General features: G+C 31.2%; 3 protein-coding genes across 3 annotated transcripts; 1 reads left to right on the top strand and 2 right to left on the bottom strand.

Annotated features, from left to right (window-relative positions):
- Positions 1–674: 674 nt before the first annotated feature.
- On the top strand, positions 675–3632 carry F4813DRAFT_383231 (DUF221-domain-containing protein; the record flags this gene model as incomplete). The annotated part of the gene is made up of 5 exons (XM_049245917.1): positions 675–686; positions 814–867; positions 917–1014; positions 1063–2258; positions 2314–3632. 5 exons carry the CDS (start codon positions 675–677, stop codon positions 3630–3632), a joined length of 2679 nt encoding a protein of 892 aa, XP_049095405.1.
- A 153-nt stretch (positions 3633–3785) lies between these two features.
- F4813DRAFT_253040 (uncharacterized protein) lies at positions 3786–6438 on the bottom strand. The gene is made up of 3 exons (XM_049240179.1): positions 5632–6438; positions 4866–5567; positions 3786–4809 (listed from the first exon to the last, which is right to left on the bottom strand). The coding sequence occupies exons 1-3, from the start codon at positions 6306–6308 to the stop codon at positions 3939–3941; spliced, it is 2250 nt and encodes a 749-aa protein (XP_049095404.1). The 5' UTR covers positions 6309–6438; the 3' UTR covers positions 3786–3938.
- A 731-nt stretch (positions 6439–7169) lies between these two features.
- Positions 7170–8859, bottom strand: F4813DRAFT_399790 (uncharacterized protein; the record flags this gene model as incomplete). The annotated part of the gene is made up of 3 exons (XM_049248202.1): positions 7170–7869; positions 7944–8193; positions 8251–8859. 3 exons carry the CDS (start codon positions 8857–8859, stop codon positions 7625–7627), a joined length of 1104 nt encoding a protein of 367 aa, XP_049095403.1. The 3' UTR covers positions 7170–7624.
- Positions 8860–18427: the final 9568 nt, after the last annotated feature.

Raw genomic sequence — 18427 nt, 5'->3', positions numbered from 1 at the left:
ATTTAAGTTATATTCAACGTATTAATAGTTTATTAGAGACTTTTATACGTAAACAGGTTTATATAAAAACTACCTAGGTACTTTCGAAGTGTTGTAACTGGTTGAAGATAGAAAGATGAAAAAAAAAGAAAAAAAAGAAAAGGGAGATGAAAAAGGAGAAGTGGGCTAGTGGATTGAAGTCTTTTAGAAGCATTACCTACCTACCTAGGTACCTAGGTATGCTTGTAAGAAGATTTAAAAATAGCTTTGCTGTATATGTCAAGCCACCGCAGGCCACCTCAAGCCACACTATCACAGCTCTCATTTACTTAAAACGCGTACCTCGTACATCGTACATCGTAGATACTACGTCATAGACACTTCAAACCAACAATTGTACTTTAACAAGTTGGATAATTGACTACAGTATCACTTCTAGTATTCTAATTTTCATATACAATATTTTACTATTTACCTGCTAGAAGAGGCTTTTGCTTCGACCCATTCCTAGATCGTTATTGATTAATAGCAACTCGTCATGTTTGTAGCATACGTCTTAGAGTTCAAGAGTCTCGATCACTTGCTTAGACTGCGAAGAGTACAACGCGTTATGGCTTAAGACGATCGAATCGCGAAAAACGGAGTTTGGCACAATCATATACGATCCTAACCAAGTCAAAGGTGGTTTAAGTACTATGGACGCCAAGGTAAGCATTCTTATGGCTCGTGGTTCACCTAGTGAAGGAGTCTGTGAGATAGTCTCTCGTGGACATCTTCACCTGTCATTTACGGACTATCATCTATAACCAAAGCCTAACATCTCGTTCACTATAGCCAAAAGGCTCGGCATCCCTGGCCGCCATTGTCTCTGCGTTTGTCCCCACATGGGTAAGTGTGTACATATCCTCAAACTTCGTATACTTGCTAAGCCAGGAAGGTTACCGGCCTCATCTTCGTTGCGATATTCATCGTCATTCGACGCTGGTATCCTAGTATCTATGCTCCACGAACCTTCATCGAAAGCATACCGGAGAAGTATGTACCTACCTCTGACTTATCACCATGATACTAAATCTCTTGCAGGGACCGGACTCCTTCTGCTGGTCGGTCGTATTTCAATTGGGTCCATACCATGCGCAAGGTTCCGGATAAGTTCATCTTATATCATCAGTCTCTGGATGCGTATCTTTATCTCCGCTTCCTGCGAACAGTCATCTTCATTTGCTTCGTTGGCTGTTGTATCACGTGGCCTATTCTCATGCCGGTGAACGCCACTGGTGGTGGTTCCTCAACCGAACTAGACAAGGTCGGCATTGGGAACGTCAAGAAAAGGGGACATCTATACGCCCACGCAACAATCGCTTGGGTATTTTTCAGCTTCGTCATGTTTACAGTTGCCCGCGAGCGACTTTGGCTCATTGGCCTCCGTCAAGCCTGGACTCTGTCGAAGCCCGTTGCAAACCGCCTTTCATCACGCACCGTTCTCTTCCTATCAGCCCCAAGAGATGCCCTCGACAAAGAGAATATGCATCGGTACTTTGGAGATGGAGCTTTGCGCCTTTGGCCAGCGACTAAAGTCGACACGCTAGAGCATCTAGTCTCGAAACGTAAATCAAAAATTGAGCAGCTTGAGGCTGCGGAGATGATTCTAATTCGGAAGGCCAACCATGAAGTTAGAAAACGAATTCAATCCCGCGCACAGACTGAAGACACTCACTACGATAATCTTGAAGATTCGGTTAAGAAATCCATAAGACCGCGGCATAAACCGGACGTCTCGCCACTAAATGAGAAAGTTGATAGTATCGAGTGGTTACGTGGGAAGATAAAAGAGGAGGAAGCAAGCATCGAGGATGCGCGCAACTCACATGAAATTGGTGAGACTAACGGATCAGCTGCAGTATTTGTCGAGTTCAAGACATGTGCAGAGGCTCAGCGAGCCTGTCAGCAAGTCGCGTCCAGCAACTTGTTAGCCCTTGGTCCCAGGTATACTAGTATTTCACCCCAAGAAGTCATATGGAATAACCTCACTATACCGCCTGCTCGCCGTATTTCACAAGAGGGGACTGCTCTAGCTATGGTAATAGCTCTGATAGGTTTCTGGTCTATTCCGAGTAGTATCATCGGCTTAATCTCTAACATCGGCTATCTTGCGGATAATGTCGAATGGTTGAATTTCCTGAAGGACTTACCAGAACCAGTCGTTGGTCTCCTATCTGGCTTGATACCTCCATTGGCGACAAGTTGGCTAAGCAAGCTAGTGCCTAGCATATTTAGATGTAAGTATCTAGTCGTCCGGATTCAATCGTGGATAGATATGCTTACAAGTACCAGACATATTCAAATCAACTGGTAGCCCTACCAACACTGCTGCTGAACTAAAGGTCCAAAGATGGTACTACATCTTCCAAGTGACGCAAGTATTTCTTGTCACTGCAGTTTTCTCCGGGGCAGCACCCGTGGCTGCACAGCTTTTGGAAAAGGCCAAAGATCCCACATCGATCCCTGAACTGCTAGCGAGGCAGCTTCCTAAGGCGTCAAACTTCTACCTGACTTACTTTATTGTCCAGGGCACTACCTCAGCTGCTGATAACTTACTTAACTACTCGGATCTACTAAGTTATCTTTTCTACGACTATTTCTTCGACAAAACTCCGCGCCAGAAATTTAACCGATATACAAGTATGAAAGGGATCGCATGGGGCAAGCTGTATCCAAAGGTGAGAGACTTACCAAACCTGTACAATGAATATGCATCAGCGCTAACTTTATACAGTTCGCCAACTTTGCAATCATCGGTTAGTATAAAACTTATCTCTATCTTCGTTTTTATCCGCTCATCCTTCATAGCAATTGCATACTCGTGTATCGCGCCATTGGTACTAGGTTTCGCGGCTGCCGGACTAGCCCTGTATTACTTCTCTTACCGCTACAACCTCCTCTTCGTCATCCAGCCGAAGATAGATACTAAAGGCCAGGCTTATACACTCGCATTGCAGCACCTTCTCACGGGTGTTTATATAGCCGAGTTGTCCTTACTTGGTCTTTTCAGTTTAAGAAGAGCAACTGGTCCATCTATTATAACTGGTGTCTTGTTCATCGCGACAATCCTTTATAACATACTAACTAACAGGTATCTTGCGCCGCTTGAACAGTTCCTACCAGCCGATTTAGCTACGCTGACCGAGAGGGACGACGAATCTACACCGCTATTATCCTCCGCGGAAGAAGGACAGGCACACTCGACATCCCGGATCCAGCATCTAGGACAACAGGCAAAGGTTCCAAAGCCCATCGCACAGCGGATTATAGACCCAATAGCACATTTCTTTGAACCGCAAGTTTTCGCCTCACACCAGGCCATGAAATCATGGCTGCAAGATGGGGACTTATTTGATGACGAAGACGTCCAGGAGTACACGGAAGAGCAACTCCAGAAAGCATATCTAAACCCGGCCCTCACAAGCCCGACGCCTTTGATTTGGATAGCAAGAGATCCGATGGGCGTTAGCCAGAACGAAATTGCGGAAAATGAGAAAAATGGTCTAAAGGCTAGCGATCAGGGCGCCTGGCTTGATGAGAAGGGTAAACTTAGATGGAGCGTTAAAGAGTTTCAGGAGGTGCCAATCTGGAAGCGGGGTGTGACATATTAAGAAAACATGTTATTTATCCCCCAAATAGATTATTTATGTCCTAGACAAGATGCTTAATTGTTGGAAAAGCTGTATTGCTCGTTCCTAGAATCGGAAGTTTTGCGGTGTTTAGTAGATTCTTAGGAGAGAATAGGATTGAGAAGAGTATGCGGCATATGAACTATTATTTTAAATTAAAAGGTACCCATGAAATATGTCTTGATCGTGAGACCCCGCGTTATATCGTGAGCTCACTTGCCTTCTGAATTATCAAATGGCCATTGAGGAATCTTCTCCCCTGTGCTCCTTGCTATGGCGACCTTGTACCTACGCAAGACCCGGAAAGATATTACCAATGGTCTCGCTCTCGCCACAGCATATGCTATAAATGATATGAGCATACTCCTTGACGATACTGCAGAGCTCAGGAGCAAGAAACCCATACGCCTGCATCATACACGAGAGTGCCCAGACGGTGGCTTCGTCGGCTTCTCCCCAGCGCTTTATCTCCATTATTGCCTTTTTCCCGGCTCCCATATCCCTTGGCGGGCAGGCCACAACGACGTATCCAAGCGCCTCTAGCCCTTTCAGAATCATCTCTACGCCATCTGTAAATTTACATCTTGAGATTAGAGTTGCGCCTGTCCCAAAGTAAGGCCCCGACAACTCGTAACGCACCACCGGCGGCAAACCCTGCCTAGTTGTGTACGTCTTCTCCAAGTCTTCCATTATCTTCATCGCTCGTCTTAGCTGTGCCGGCGAAGACCCCTGCTTCAACAAGGATTTCAGGGGGAGGAATAAAGCCTTGCGTTTCTTAATAATACTTCGAGGCGTGGCCTTCTTGTAAAGGCACAGCGCACAGTCGCAGACAAACCCCCAGTTGTTTTTGAGCTTCTTCTGGGCTTCTTCATAGGTCTCGTTTAGCCCGGGGCCGCGGTACATGAAGCGCAACTCGGTACCCGCCTCTAAGTCCTGGGTGGCCCGCACGATTTGCATGTCGCCGATGAAGGCGCGATAACAGTTGGTGATACAGGAATGGTTGATGCGTGATGCAATGGGCCATATGCCACATGTAGTATACTCGGTGGACTTGTCCTTTCGCTCTCCATTTTGCTTGACCATGGACGACATGATTGACTTGTAACTGGTGCGTGGGGATCCGAAAGAGTTTAGCTGAATGATTCTTATAACGAGGAATCTGCGTTCTTCTTGTTAGAATTCCCATCTATCCGATTCATATTCCTAAAGACTTACGTATCAACCACGGGAGCTCCGTCAACCTCAGATATTGTAACAGGAGTATAGTCACCGTGATGCAACTCGGTGAATACCTTCGCCCCATCATGGTTATGGTATAGTTTCTGAACAATCTGGGTGATGAGGTTCAATTGGCCACCCATAGACATGGTGTTGGTATGCCAATTCACTAAAACGGTCGTGTTTGATTTGCTATCATCGCCAGCATAGCTGTACGCAAAAGCTTTCTCGCATAACAAAAGCTCTCCTGCCTTGACTGCCTTCGTGGTGAACAGAACCTTGCCTCGACCAGGTGAATCACGGACGGCTACTGACCCAACGTATGTTGCGCAGTCGATCAAGGGCGGAGTATCTTCAGCCTGTTTGTACATGTTGCCGAATTGATACGATCCTTTTTCCTCCTCACGGAGACGTTGCTTAACTCGCTTAATCTCTCCCCATGCATCTGAGTTCTTGGGGTTAGAGCGCACGAGAAGCATAAGACTCTCCAAGCAAGAGCTAAACTTCCCCAGTGCGTAGAGAGCCTTAGCCTCTCGGAATAAAGCTTTTTCCATTAGAGAATCATCGTCCATATTGCCCTTTTGTGCGTCGCTGAGCGCTTTCTCTGGCCGGTCGAGGTAAAGGTTGGTGAGAGAACGGTTAAGGTGAGCCAGCTTCTCCTCCTTAGCAGTCACGGCGGCGCGTATCGCATCTGTATACCTATGAGTTTAATTAGTACCCTCAACTATCAAATGTATAATGTTTCCTACGAGTAATTACTCACAGGCGCTCCGCCTTGACCCAGTCCTTCTTCTGAACTGCCTCGTTTCCCTCCCTACGTATGTCCTCAGAGCTCTCGTCAAGACTTATAAATCGTTTTCTCCACTCCAGAGGAATACGATTGTCCGTATCCTCAAGCCAGATAATGTCGCTGACATGATCGACTCGCAAACTATATGAGCCACTGTTGGTCACTTTGAAGAAAGGTTCCTTAATGATGCATATATCTTGAGCCTTCAGAATATGGTCTTTGGCGATCTTGGATTCTTCGGGCTGATTGTAGAGCTGAAGCAATACCGCGGTACCCTCCTCATCTTCAACAATAGCCATGACGGCAGTCATTCGATCAGGTGGCGTCAAGACGCGGACCAAAGCATAGCTCCCCAGATGATGATTCTCGAGCATCATTCCTGATATCATCAGAGGCTTGAGACTCTGGACGGAACGGGTACATGGGGGGTAATATGGTGGTACTTGCGACATATAGAACCTGTGGTTCATCATGTCACTCGTGCTAGCGGAATGATAAAGCTTCATTATGAATTGTGAAATGAGAAGGCCGGGTGGGGGATGATCTCGAGGCTTTTCGCCCTTGCGACGCTGTGCTCGCTCTGCATTTTCTTTGCTCTGTTTAATGAAGGCGAAATATTCTTCAGAATCGGAAATGTCTTTGGTGTCCATAGTAGCTCTAACTTCCCTAGCCTCGCTGTTTGTATTTTTGAGATCGTTGGTAAGTTCAGGTTCGGTAGAAAGATGAGGCAGGATCTTAGAAAAAGAGAGGCCAGTTCGTAGAGAAAAGAACTTAGGGGCGTGCAGATATATGACTATATCCTATCATACTCATACCCTACTTGAGGATCTGTAAATAAAAGTATTCATCGATATCCTTCGAGGCTCCAATCACTCAAATATGATGGGTAGCCTGCAGGATCGTTTGCTCTATGTGTCGTTGCCTAGGCCTATTGAGCCATGCAACTATCCAGAAACCTGTATTTGTCTTGCAACTCGGGCTACGTCGGCCTATTCCCGCGCCAATAACAGAATGGTCTCATCATATTATCGATCATCTCTCAATTCTATACACAGTAGGGGTGACTGCATTAACTGATACGTACCATAACTCGATGTATACTTACTTAGATACTTAGAAATCTTTTGATCGCGCTGCTTCGCCTTGAATATCTCCTAGGAGGTACCTTAGGTACTCAGATACATGCCATGTCAACTTCCATCATAAAGGAGTAAATACATCTTCAAGACCTTGTGTAACATGACTTAACATAGACCTTTATTGTCAACCTACACACTATATATCAAAGATCATACCTGCAACTGGAGATTGGATTCAATACTTATTCTCTAAGATAATGGGTAAATAGATGGGCTAATATCCACGACGCCGTAAGTTTTAGGAACCATAGCCCTAGTTCAACGCATATATTCGAACATGTTAGCTGCAGACTGTGTTCTCTCCGATATCGAGATCCATCTTAGGAGTCTCGTAGAAACTTACCAACGCTTATCGGTTTTAATTAGCCGCAGACGATATATAGTGAGCTAATATCGGTATTGGGACTAGTATTTGCGTTCGTATCACGCAGGTAGCGCTGTCAGGGGGCAAGTCAAGCTAGTATTAATTATGTAGGTACCTGTCATAGGTATATGTAGAATAGGTATATAAGGGACGCGTAGCGCCCTCGTAAGAGGATAAAAGGCCAAGCGTTAATACATTTACCAGCAAGTTCGATGAGTCAGTTAATAGCTACCAGATTAGGAGGTAGTCGGTCCTATTAGGTGACTTAAGAACCCTATTTTCCTGTAGTTGGCGGTGAATACCGCGTTTCCACAATCTCAACACAACCAATCAGATCATCAAGAATTCCATCAATATTGCCTCATATCAACGCACCAATAATACGTATCAGTTGTGTGACAATTATATTAGTTTTACATAACACGTGAGGAGTCCACACCAAAGAGGCTCCCGACAGGATAGTTTAAGGTAGGATTGAAAAGTGGCCTGGCCACCGAACGGGTTGGCCGAAGGCCCGCGGTCTCTCTGCAACCGGGACATAGTCTGTAATACTAGGCACATCAATCTCCTCTGGTACTTTCGGGCTTGCTGTTTCGTATTCCGGCACTTCCGATTGCTTTGGCATACCGAAGTTTAGATCCGGTTGGTTCCAAGACTTTTCTTGCTCAGAAGAAGATCCAGGTGTGTTGACTTCTTTTTCTAGTTTGTCTTAGAAAAGTTAGCTTTGCTTCAAGCTTGATGTAAACAATAAGGGGGAAAAGGTCGCCGCTCAGCTAACTTACCAACGCCTATACGCTTATGATATTTATTTAGGCGCTGTAGTTCCGTCATACCACCGCTGAGGATGTTCATCTTATCCGTGAGGAACTTTCGTTCGTCTGCTGTTTCCCAGCTCTCGGCTGCAACCCTACTAACGGTATCGTCGCTAAACTCAAATACAACTTCTGGGGTAAATAGCCCAGGTAGCTTCGAAATAAGACAAGCCTCAACAGCCAGCGTACTGAAGTCATCCACAATGTGCTTCAGTGCCACCTGTTATATAATATAAGCTTGTGATCATAAGGTATAAGGGTAGTAGGGGTGATTCACTTTATAATATGCCTCCATCCAGTCGATTGCTTCCGAACTTGACACGGTCTCCATGTCTTTTTCGGTATACTTAATAACTGCCTCTAAACAGTTGCCAATATTTGTTTGTACCGCACTTCTCCCACTTCCAGACTCTCTCAGGCCTCGCATGACATTGTCCCGATAGCGATCGCTACGGATCTTCTGGACGTTCTCTGTCAGATAGTGGTTGTATGTAATTGGGTGGCCATCCTCATGAGGTCGCAGGATCTCAGCCACCTTACTATCAAGCTGACGGTTGAGCTGATCCAGACCATCGTTAATCAATTCACCCCAGAGCTTCGCCTTCGTATCCCCATCCACAACGTATTCCAATGCTTCATTAACAATTAAGTCAACAGCTTCGAATATCTTGCTAGAGAACCTTTCCAACCAGCTTCTCCAGGGCTTACACTGTTCGCGAAACAACTCGCCGATTATCAAAGGGTTGTATGTGCCTGGAAGTTCACATCCTCGAGTTCTTTTCATCAGATCTTTCACTTCTAGTATGTAATCATCTCGTGTGACCTCTGTAGAGTCACCCGTTGAAGCTTTCTCAACAATCTTCCTTGCATGTCCATTGACTCGCATTGTATGGGCAAAATCAGTCAAACTGTTCTGCACAACGGCACGAAGCCTTTTACAGTATCCAATATCTTCCCGAGCATTTCCAAAGAACTTATCTTGGTAAATCCCATCTTTTGCTTCGGTAATGAGATTCGAGAATTTTTGGCTGGCCTTGAGTAAGTACTTGCGTTATTCGGCGAGCGTGCTACGAGCTTCGCCCAACTCCTCAAACTGACTCGAGCACTCATCTTACGGTGGCACATTAGTGCACAACCGACAAAATAAAAAAACGGATGAAAATTCGTCCGATTGGCTGGCGTAAGCGCTATAATTATAGCGCACGTACCTATTAGAGGCCCTATAACTATAGGGGATTATAGTGAATAATACGCTATAATTATAAGGCTTGTAAATATAAGGTTTTAATTGGCTAACACTTTGCTAGCTGTAAATAGCTGTTATGAAAACTTTAATTTAATTTTTAAAAATATCATTAAATCTACTGTAATTATAGTGGTTGTATATGCTAAGTTTACTATAATTATAATGGATTTAATAAATTTAATAAATTTCATTTTAACTTTAAAAACTTTTTTTTAAAGCGTTATAACTTTAACGTATGCATCATTATAATACCTTATATTTATAATGGGCTTTAACGTATATAAGCGCTGTAAATATAGTATATATGCCAAGTCGGACGAATTTTCATCTGCTTTTTTTATTTTGTTGGTTATGTACTAATGGTGCACCGTACTCATCTAACCGTTGGCTCTGCCTTTTAACACATACCCATTTTATAAAACATTAAATTAAATTAACCACCAACATACCCTTTATATAATTTTAACCATTATAACATTAAATAATATTTAAATAATAAAAATAATTATTTATATAAAAAACCGAGAAAACCACATTTACCAAGTTATAATTAAAATATAAACTAAGGTTATATTACGTTATATAATAATTTCATACAATATATCCGCGTTTATATTATTTTAACTATTTAAAAAAATGAAAAACCACCATACAAACGTAATAAATTTTTAAATTTTACATTTAAAGTAAAAACAAAAGGTTGTTAATTAAATAATTCTTAAAAATTATTATAATAAACCTTTTTAAAAACGTTTTATAATTACATTTACGAAAAATATATTATAAGTTAAAAATATTACAACATTTATTAATATATACTAAATTGATTAATTTAAAAAACGTAATTTAATTATTAATAAAATTATAAAATATTTTATAAATATTAATCGTATAAATAATAATTATGTGACATTGACATAAAAGCACTTTATTAATAATAAAGTACTTTTATCGTTGATAAAGAAAGAAAAAATAAAATACTTGATTTTATTAAGTAAAAGGGTTGGATATCCATTATTATTAAAGTTTAAAAATATAATATATTTAATTAACCTTAAATAAATTTTTCTTTCCTTAAATATTTTAATATATTAATTTTAATATTATTAATTTATTTATTATTACTTTATTATTATTATTATTTTTTTTATTTTATATATGTATTTATTAACATTAATTAATATTATTAAATAATAATAATATAAATTAATAAAATTAAAAAAATTATTATTATTTTAATTTAAAAATTTTTATTACAATAATATAAATAATATTAATATCTTTTTTTATTTTATTCTTATAATTTATAATAAATTATAACTTTACCTTTTTACATAATTTATTTATATTTTTAATAAATTATTACAATTTAAACCTTTCATTTATAAAATTGTTATTATTTATATTATTAATCCCTTTTATTATATCTTAAAAAATATAAATAAAAAACTTAACGTAAATATAAATTTATGTTATATATAATTTTATTAAATAAAAAAATATTAATAAGTTATATAAATTTTTAAATTATTTCCTTAATTAAATATTTATATTTAACATAATATTTAATTATATAATAATATAATAAGAAAGAATTAATCTTTAAATAACCATGTTTAAATAAAAAATAATATAAGTATTAAACAAAATTTAAACGTTTTAACTTTAAATCAAGTTTTATTAAACTTAATATCAAAGACTTTTAAATGATGACTGATGAAAGAAAGGAATGATTTATATTAAAAGTGGATGATATTATGTAAAACAAGTATGTGCGACCATAAATAATATTTATATTAAGAATATAATTATATGATTAAGGTTAAAGTTATCTGATATATCAGTATTAGTTTATAACTTCCCTTCGAATTTTATCGAAGCCATAAAATTAAATTCAACCCACGAAATAGGGGCTGGGACTTGAAAAAAAAAGAAATAAAATAATACGAGTGGGGATCGAATCTTAAGCCTTGAAAAAAAAAAATTTCGCACTGCTTGAGTTATTAAAGCTATTTAAGGCTTTTGATCATTAGCCTTATAATATAGCTTTTTTAATATCTTAGGTATTATTAAGTTTTAAATTGTATTTTAAATGAATTTATATGTTGTGTAATTTAATCAATTTAATTAAAATCCATTAATTAAATATTTTATATTATTAAATTATGTTTTTTAGTTATATAAAATTGTATAATAACGGGTTTAATCGTGATGTTTGCTGTTAAATTAAATATGTATAAAGATTGTGGTATAAAAATTATGGTATAAAGATTATAGTATAAAGATTATATAAAAGATTATTGTATAAAGATTATATAAAAGATTGTTATACGGTTTTACTTCCTTTGCAATAAACTTAATTGATTTTATTCTTTTTTTCATCCCGGTATCGTATAACCTTTGTAATTAAACTATTTGCTTTCTTTAATATTTTAATATTAATTTAAATAAGCTTTAATATTAATTAAACTTTTACCTTTTTTATAATAAACCTGGTAATTTATTAATTAATTAATTAATTTATGTCCTTTATTATTGATTTTTTATAATTAATTATTTTATATATTAAGTATAATGAATTGGTGCTAGTATATCAAGTGACCTTGATCTTAATTATGTGATTATATTTTTAGTATAAATATTATTTATGGTTGTATATACTTATTTTATATAGTATTATTTATTTTTAATATAAGTTATTCTTTTTATTTATTAGTTTTATTATTTAAAAATTTTTAATATTAAGTTTAATAAGGTTTAATTTAAAGTTAAAACGTTTAAGTTTTGTTTAATAGTAACTTTTAATAACTTAAACCTGTAATATTAGTTTTAGAAAGATTGTTGTTATTGTTGAAAATATTTTATTATGGTTTAATTAGTAGTTATTATAAGGTTTACGATATATTAGTTAATAGTTTATAAGGTTTACGATAGCTTTATTGATATCTTTAGCCGATAGTTTAAATATAAGTTAAATAATTTGATTAAATAATTTAAGTTTTATATTAGTTATATTAATTTATTTAAAAATATTTACTTATTAGTTAATTTAGTTATGTTTTGATATATTAATTAATATATACGATATAACCTTATTAATAGTTTTAGTAATTATATTATTTATTAATTAAATTAATATAATTTTTGAGATATTGATATTTTTATATTTTAAATTAAAATACGAAATACGATACGATTTAAAAAGCATTATTATATTAAGATTTAATTATAAATTAGTTTTAAGATATGTAAAAGCTATGGCGTATCTCAACTAATCAAATATTAAGAGATAAAAGGTGGCTTTATTAAATATGTAAAAAGATTACGAAGATAAGGTTGGTAAAAGTATTGGCAGTTATTATGTTTAAGGTTATGTTTTAAGTTATTTAGGGATAGTATATGATGTTTTTTGGGTTATATTATATTTAATATATAAAATAATTAGTTATAAGAAGTTAGTAATAAAGGAGGTAAGGGTTTAGTTAATTAATTAGTTGATAAGTTATTAGGTTTATTATAAAGGAAGTAAGAGTTTAATTAATATTAAGGCTTATTTAAGTTAGTATTAAAATATTAAAGGAAGTAAATAATTTAATTATAAGGGTTATACGATATTGGGATAAAAGAGGGAATGAAATTAGTTAAGTTTATTGTAAAGGAGGTAAAATTATATGATAATCTTTATATTATGATTTTTATATATATTTAATTTAATAGTAAGTATTATGATTGGACTTGTTATTATACGATTTTATATAATTAAAGGATATAATTTAATAATATTAGATATTTAATTGATTTTAGTTAAATTGGTTAAATTATATAGTATATAAATTTATTTAAGATATAATTTAAAATTTAATAATATTTAGGATATTGGGAAGGTTGTATTATAAGGCTGATAATTAAAAGTCTTAAATAGCCTTAATAACCTAGGTAATATAAAATTTTTTTTTTTTTAAAGTTTAGGATTTGATTTTTATTTGTATTATTTTGTTTTTTTTTTTTTAGGTCCTAATTTTTGTTTTGTAGGTTAAATTTAATTTTGTAGTTTTGATAAAATTCGAAAGGAGGTTATAAATTAATGCTAATGTATTAAATGATTTTAATCTTAATTATATAATTATATTTTTAGTATAAATATTATTTATAGTTGTATATATTTATTTTATATAGTATTATTTATTTTTAATATAAGTTATTCCTTTTATTCATTAGTTTTATCATTTAAAAATCCTTGATATCAGGTTTAATAAGGCTTGATCCAAGGCCAAGACGTTTAAGTCTTGTTTAATAATATAACTTAAAAAACATTATATATTATTTTTAAATAACTTAAAATATAATTTTAAACGTGGTAATTGCTAGTATTTTTGCCGATTTTATCCCCGTAATCTTTTTACGCATTTAATAAAGCTACTTTTTATTTCTTAATATTTAATTAGTTAAGATGTACCATAGCTTTTACGTATTTTGAAATTAACTTATAATTAAATCTTAATATAATAATGCTTTTTAAATCGTATCGTATTTTATATCTTGATTTAAAGTATAAAAATATTAATATTTTAAGAATCGTATAAACTTAATTAATAAATAATGTAATTGTTAAAGTTATCGATGAGGTTGTATTATATCGTATATATTAACTGATATATTAAAATATGATTAAATTAACTAATAAGTAAATATTTTTAAATAAGTTAATATGATTAATATAAAGCTTAAATTATTTGATTAAGTTATTTAGCTTATATTTAAGTTATTAACTAAAGGTATCGATAAAGTTATCGTAAATTTAACTATTAATTAATATATTATAAGTTTTATGGATTATAAGATTATAAACCTTATTAATTATGGGAAGCCATCCGATTAAGTTACGATAAAGCATTTTTAACGATAATAACGGTTTTTTTAAAATTAATGTTACGGGTTTAAATTGTTAAAGGTCGCCATTAAATAAGATTTAAACGTTTTAATTTTAAATTAAATCTTATTAAACTTAATATTAAAGACTTTTAAATAATGAAAATAATGAAAAAAAAGAATAATTTATATTAAAAGTGGATGATATTATGTAAAATAGGTGTATGCGACCATAAATAATATTTATATTAAAAATATAATTACATGATCAAAGTTAAAGTCACTTAATATACCAGCATCAATTTAATATTTATATTAATTTAAATATGTATTATTACATATTTATAATCATATATATTTATAATAATTAAAAAATAAAATTATATTAATTTAAATTAAAAATTATTTTATAAATAAGGTTGTGTTAATATATATTATATTATTTTATTTTTAATATATTTTTTTTTATTTTTTATAATAACTTATATTTAAGTTAATATTAATAATTAATTTTAATAATCCATTATTATATTAGTTTAATATTACTTCTAATTTCTTTATATTTTACCTACCTTTTTAAATATAAATTAAATTAATTATTTTTTATTAATATTTTTATAACTTTATTTAAAAACGCTTTTATTATTATATTAATTAAATTATAATTATTATATATCCATCAAATATTATTAATTTTTTTATTTTTATATAATTATTTTAAAGTTATAAAATTAATTATTAATTTTTTTTATTAATATTATTTATTTAAATAAAATATTAATATAATAAAAAGAATTATTAAAAGGTTTAATTAATTTAAGATAATATTAATAATATTATAAATAATATAATTTATATTAAAACCTTATATTATTTTATAAATTTTATTAATAAACATATTACACATAACGTATTTATATTCAATAAATAATTAATAAATAATATTATTAATAAATTTTATTTTATTATTATAATTTATAGGTTTTTTATTATTAAATATTATAATATAACTAATTTAAAAATTTATATTTTTATTATTAATAAATAAATTATTTATAAAAATATATAAATATATGTTTTAAAGGTTTAATTTTATATATTTAAGATTTTAATTTTTATAATTTATTTATTATTTAATTTTTACATTAAAAACTTTAACTTCTTTTAATTTAAATTTTATATATTATATTATTATAAAATAATTAAAAGTTATTTTAAATTAGTAAATAAATATAATATAAGTATCTTTTACACGTTATTTTATAAATTTCTTAATTATATTAAATATTTTTAAATTTAATTTTTTTAATTTTTTAATTTATCTTTTTTAAATAATAAAAATTAATTTTTTATAAATTATAATTTATAATTTATTAAAGTTTTTAATTGTATTTTATTTTAAAATTTTTTAAAATTTTACTTTAATATTTATCTTTATAAAAACCTTATTTTCTTTAATTAAAAATTCTATTATACCAATATTTAATATATTATTTATTTATAAACTTATAATTTTAAATAATTAATTTAATTTTATAATTAATAAATATAAATTAAATATTAATAAAATTATATTTAATTCTTTTTAATAATATTTAAAATAAATTTTAAATTAATATATACTTAACTCCGCAAATTTATATAAAAATTTAACCACTTGTAATAATATTTCTTTAAAATATTTATTTTTTAATTTTAAAAATAAATATATATATATTATCTTTTATATAAAGATCTTAAATTATATATACGCCATAATAATATCTTAAATCATTACCTTCATACCTTATTATTATAATATAAATATTAATTAACGCATTAAATTATTAAAATATATATTATAATAAAATTTTTATCAGGATTTTTATAACTTTATATTATAAATCGTAATTTTTTATATAATATTAATATATTTTTCTTTTTAATTTTGTAAATTATATAAAACTTAAATATAATTATATCTTAATAAAATATTATTCGCAAAAAAAATATTAAATTCTTTTATATTAAAAACCTTATATAATTTTCTTAACATAATTATCTTCCCATTTAATTATAACTTTAAAATAAAAACGTAATCATTTTTTTCTTTTATATTAACATATATTATATTTATAATAAATATATTTAAATCTTTATTAAATATAACCTTATACTCATCAAAATTAAACTAAAATAATAATAATAAATAAATTTCAAAACTTTTTTTTAATTATATATATAACTTAACATATATATTTTAAAAAATTAAAATACCTTTTAACACACTTAATATAATAATTATATTTTTATTTATAACAATAATAATTTTATATAATCTTTTTTATCTATCTTTTTTATAATAAACTAATATATTATTATTAATAAATAATAATATAAATAATATTTTTAAAATATTTAATTCATTTTATATATTTATAACATTACAAATAATTCTTTACGCCTTAACTTTTTTAATTTTAATTATAACCTTTTATACCGTTTAAAGCTTTTTTAATTATAATTACATAAAAAAAAAATTTATATTAATCTTTAAATAAACGTTAAAAATTAATAAAATAAAAATAAAACCGTTTAAATTTACTATATTATTTACAACTTTAATTACTATTTATAAATAAACCTTTTTTAATTTTTATATTTTTTTGGAAATAATCTTATACATTTTTCAAATTAAATTATAATACTTTTTTACTTCATTAATTAATTAATATACTTTAATAAATATTTAATTATAAATAATTCTTACAAAATAAATCTTATTATAAAATTTAATATTATTAAAATTAATATTTATATTATAATTAAAAATATTTAATAATTTTAAATATATATTAATTTAATATTATTTAAACATTTTCCACATTTTTTTAACAGAAATATTCTTTATAAACTAAATTATTTAAAATTTTATTATTACATTAATTACGTAAAAAATTAATTTCTTGTTTAAATATATAATATTAATAATTATTTTATAATTAAAATTTATATTAAAATTTTTAAAATTAAATTTAAAACGTTAAAATACCTTACCTTTAATTTAATAATAATAATAAAATTTATTAATTTTTTTAAAATTTTTAATATTTACTTTATATCTTACCTTATTAAATAAATTATAAAATTTATTAATAAATAAATAATTAAAATATATATATAAATAATATAATTTTATTTTTATAAAATAAATAACATTATTAAATTAAAATTATAAATATTTTTATTTTTATATAACTTTAATTATTACACTATTTTTACCAATTAATTAATTAATAATATTATTGTAAGAAGGACCAGGTGTAAGGTAATAATTAGGTAAGGATTAGGTGTATACCAATAAGCGTACGGTAAAGGAAAAAGAAGGAAATGAAACACACGGTACTGAAATAAGGCTATCACGATCTGTTGTTGTTTGTTGTTGAGTTGTGTATGTATGGGTTAGCCTAAAAGGTAAACCCTTTTAGGCTTAGCCCCACGTACGTGGTGGCACGTGACTAGCTTACATAATTGGCTATTCTCCATATTCCAATACTGGCAAATTTTTTCTTTTTTTTTCCTTTTTTTGTATGACGTAATGATTCGAATTAGGACTGTAATATCCTCGAATCTAACCTTAAATCTAACCTTGTAATATCCCTGAATCTACTGTATCTCATTATAAAGCCAGGGCTAGGGCTGGCTAAGGCTATCGGGGTATCGTGGTATCGTAATCAATAACATCGTAGGGGCTAGGGCTTGGGCTGGCTGGGGCTCGCTGTTGCTGGCTGGGGCTATCGGGTATCGTGGTATCGGGGTATCGTGTTGAATCATCAGGCTGGGGATGAGGCTATATTGGTCGATTTCGTCAGGCTTGGGGACGAGGTTATCGAGGTTGATTTCGTCAGGCTTGGGGACGAGGTTATCGAGGTTGATATTGTCAGGCTTGGGGACGAGGCTGTTTTGGTTGATTTGAGGCTATTTTCAACCAATTCCAGCCTTGTGATGAAGATCTTTTACGATGTTGATCTCCTTATCCGGTATGTTATTGCTTGGGTTATACTTTTTATCCTTGTTGTATTCATTGTTGTTGTATATTTTAATATAGCCTGTAACGCCTTGGGGTGATCTTATTGGCCGTTTATATGTAATAGGCTTATTAGGGGCTGCCTGTGGGATCGGCTGTGCCTCTTGTGGTATCGGCTGCGGTGTTACTGGTGATATCGGGACTGGTGTTTCTTATGGGGTTGGCTTCGGTGTCACTGGTGATATCGGCTGTGCTTGTAGGATTGGCTCCGGGGTTGTTTCTTGTGATATCGGGATTGGTGTTTCTTGTGATATCGGGACTGGTGGGTTAGGC

This window comes from Daldinia decipiens (assembly GCF_022478715.1).
Source record: "Daldinia decipiens strain CBS 113046 unplaced genomic scaffold F4813scaffold_47, whole genome shotgun sequence".
NCBI classification, from domain to species: Eukaryota; Fungi; Ascomycota; class Sordariomycetes; order Xylariales; family Hypoxylaceae; genus Daldinia; species Daldinia decipiens.
Note: the sequence above shows the minus strand (reverse complement) of the source record. Positions and strands in the feature narration are given on the sequence as shown.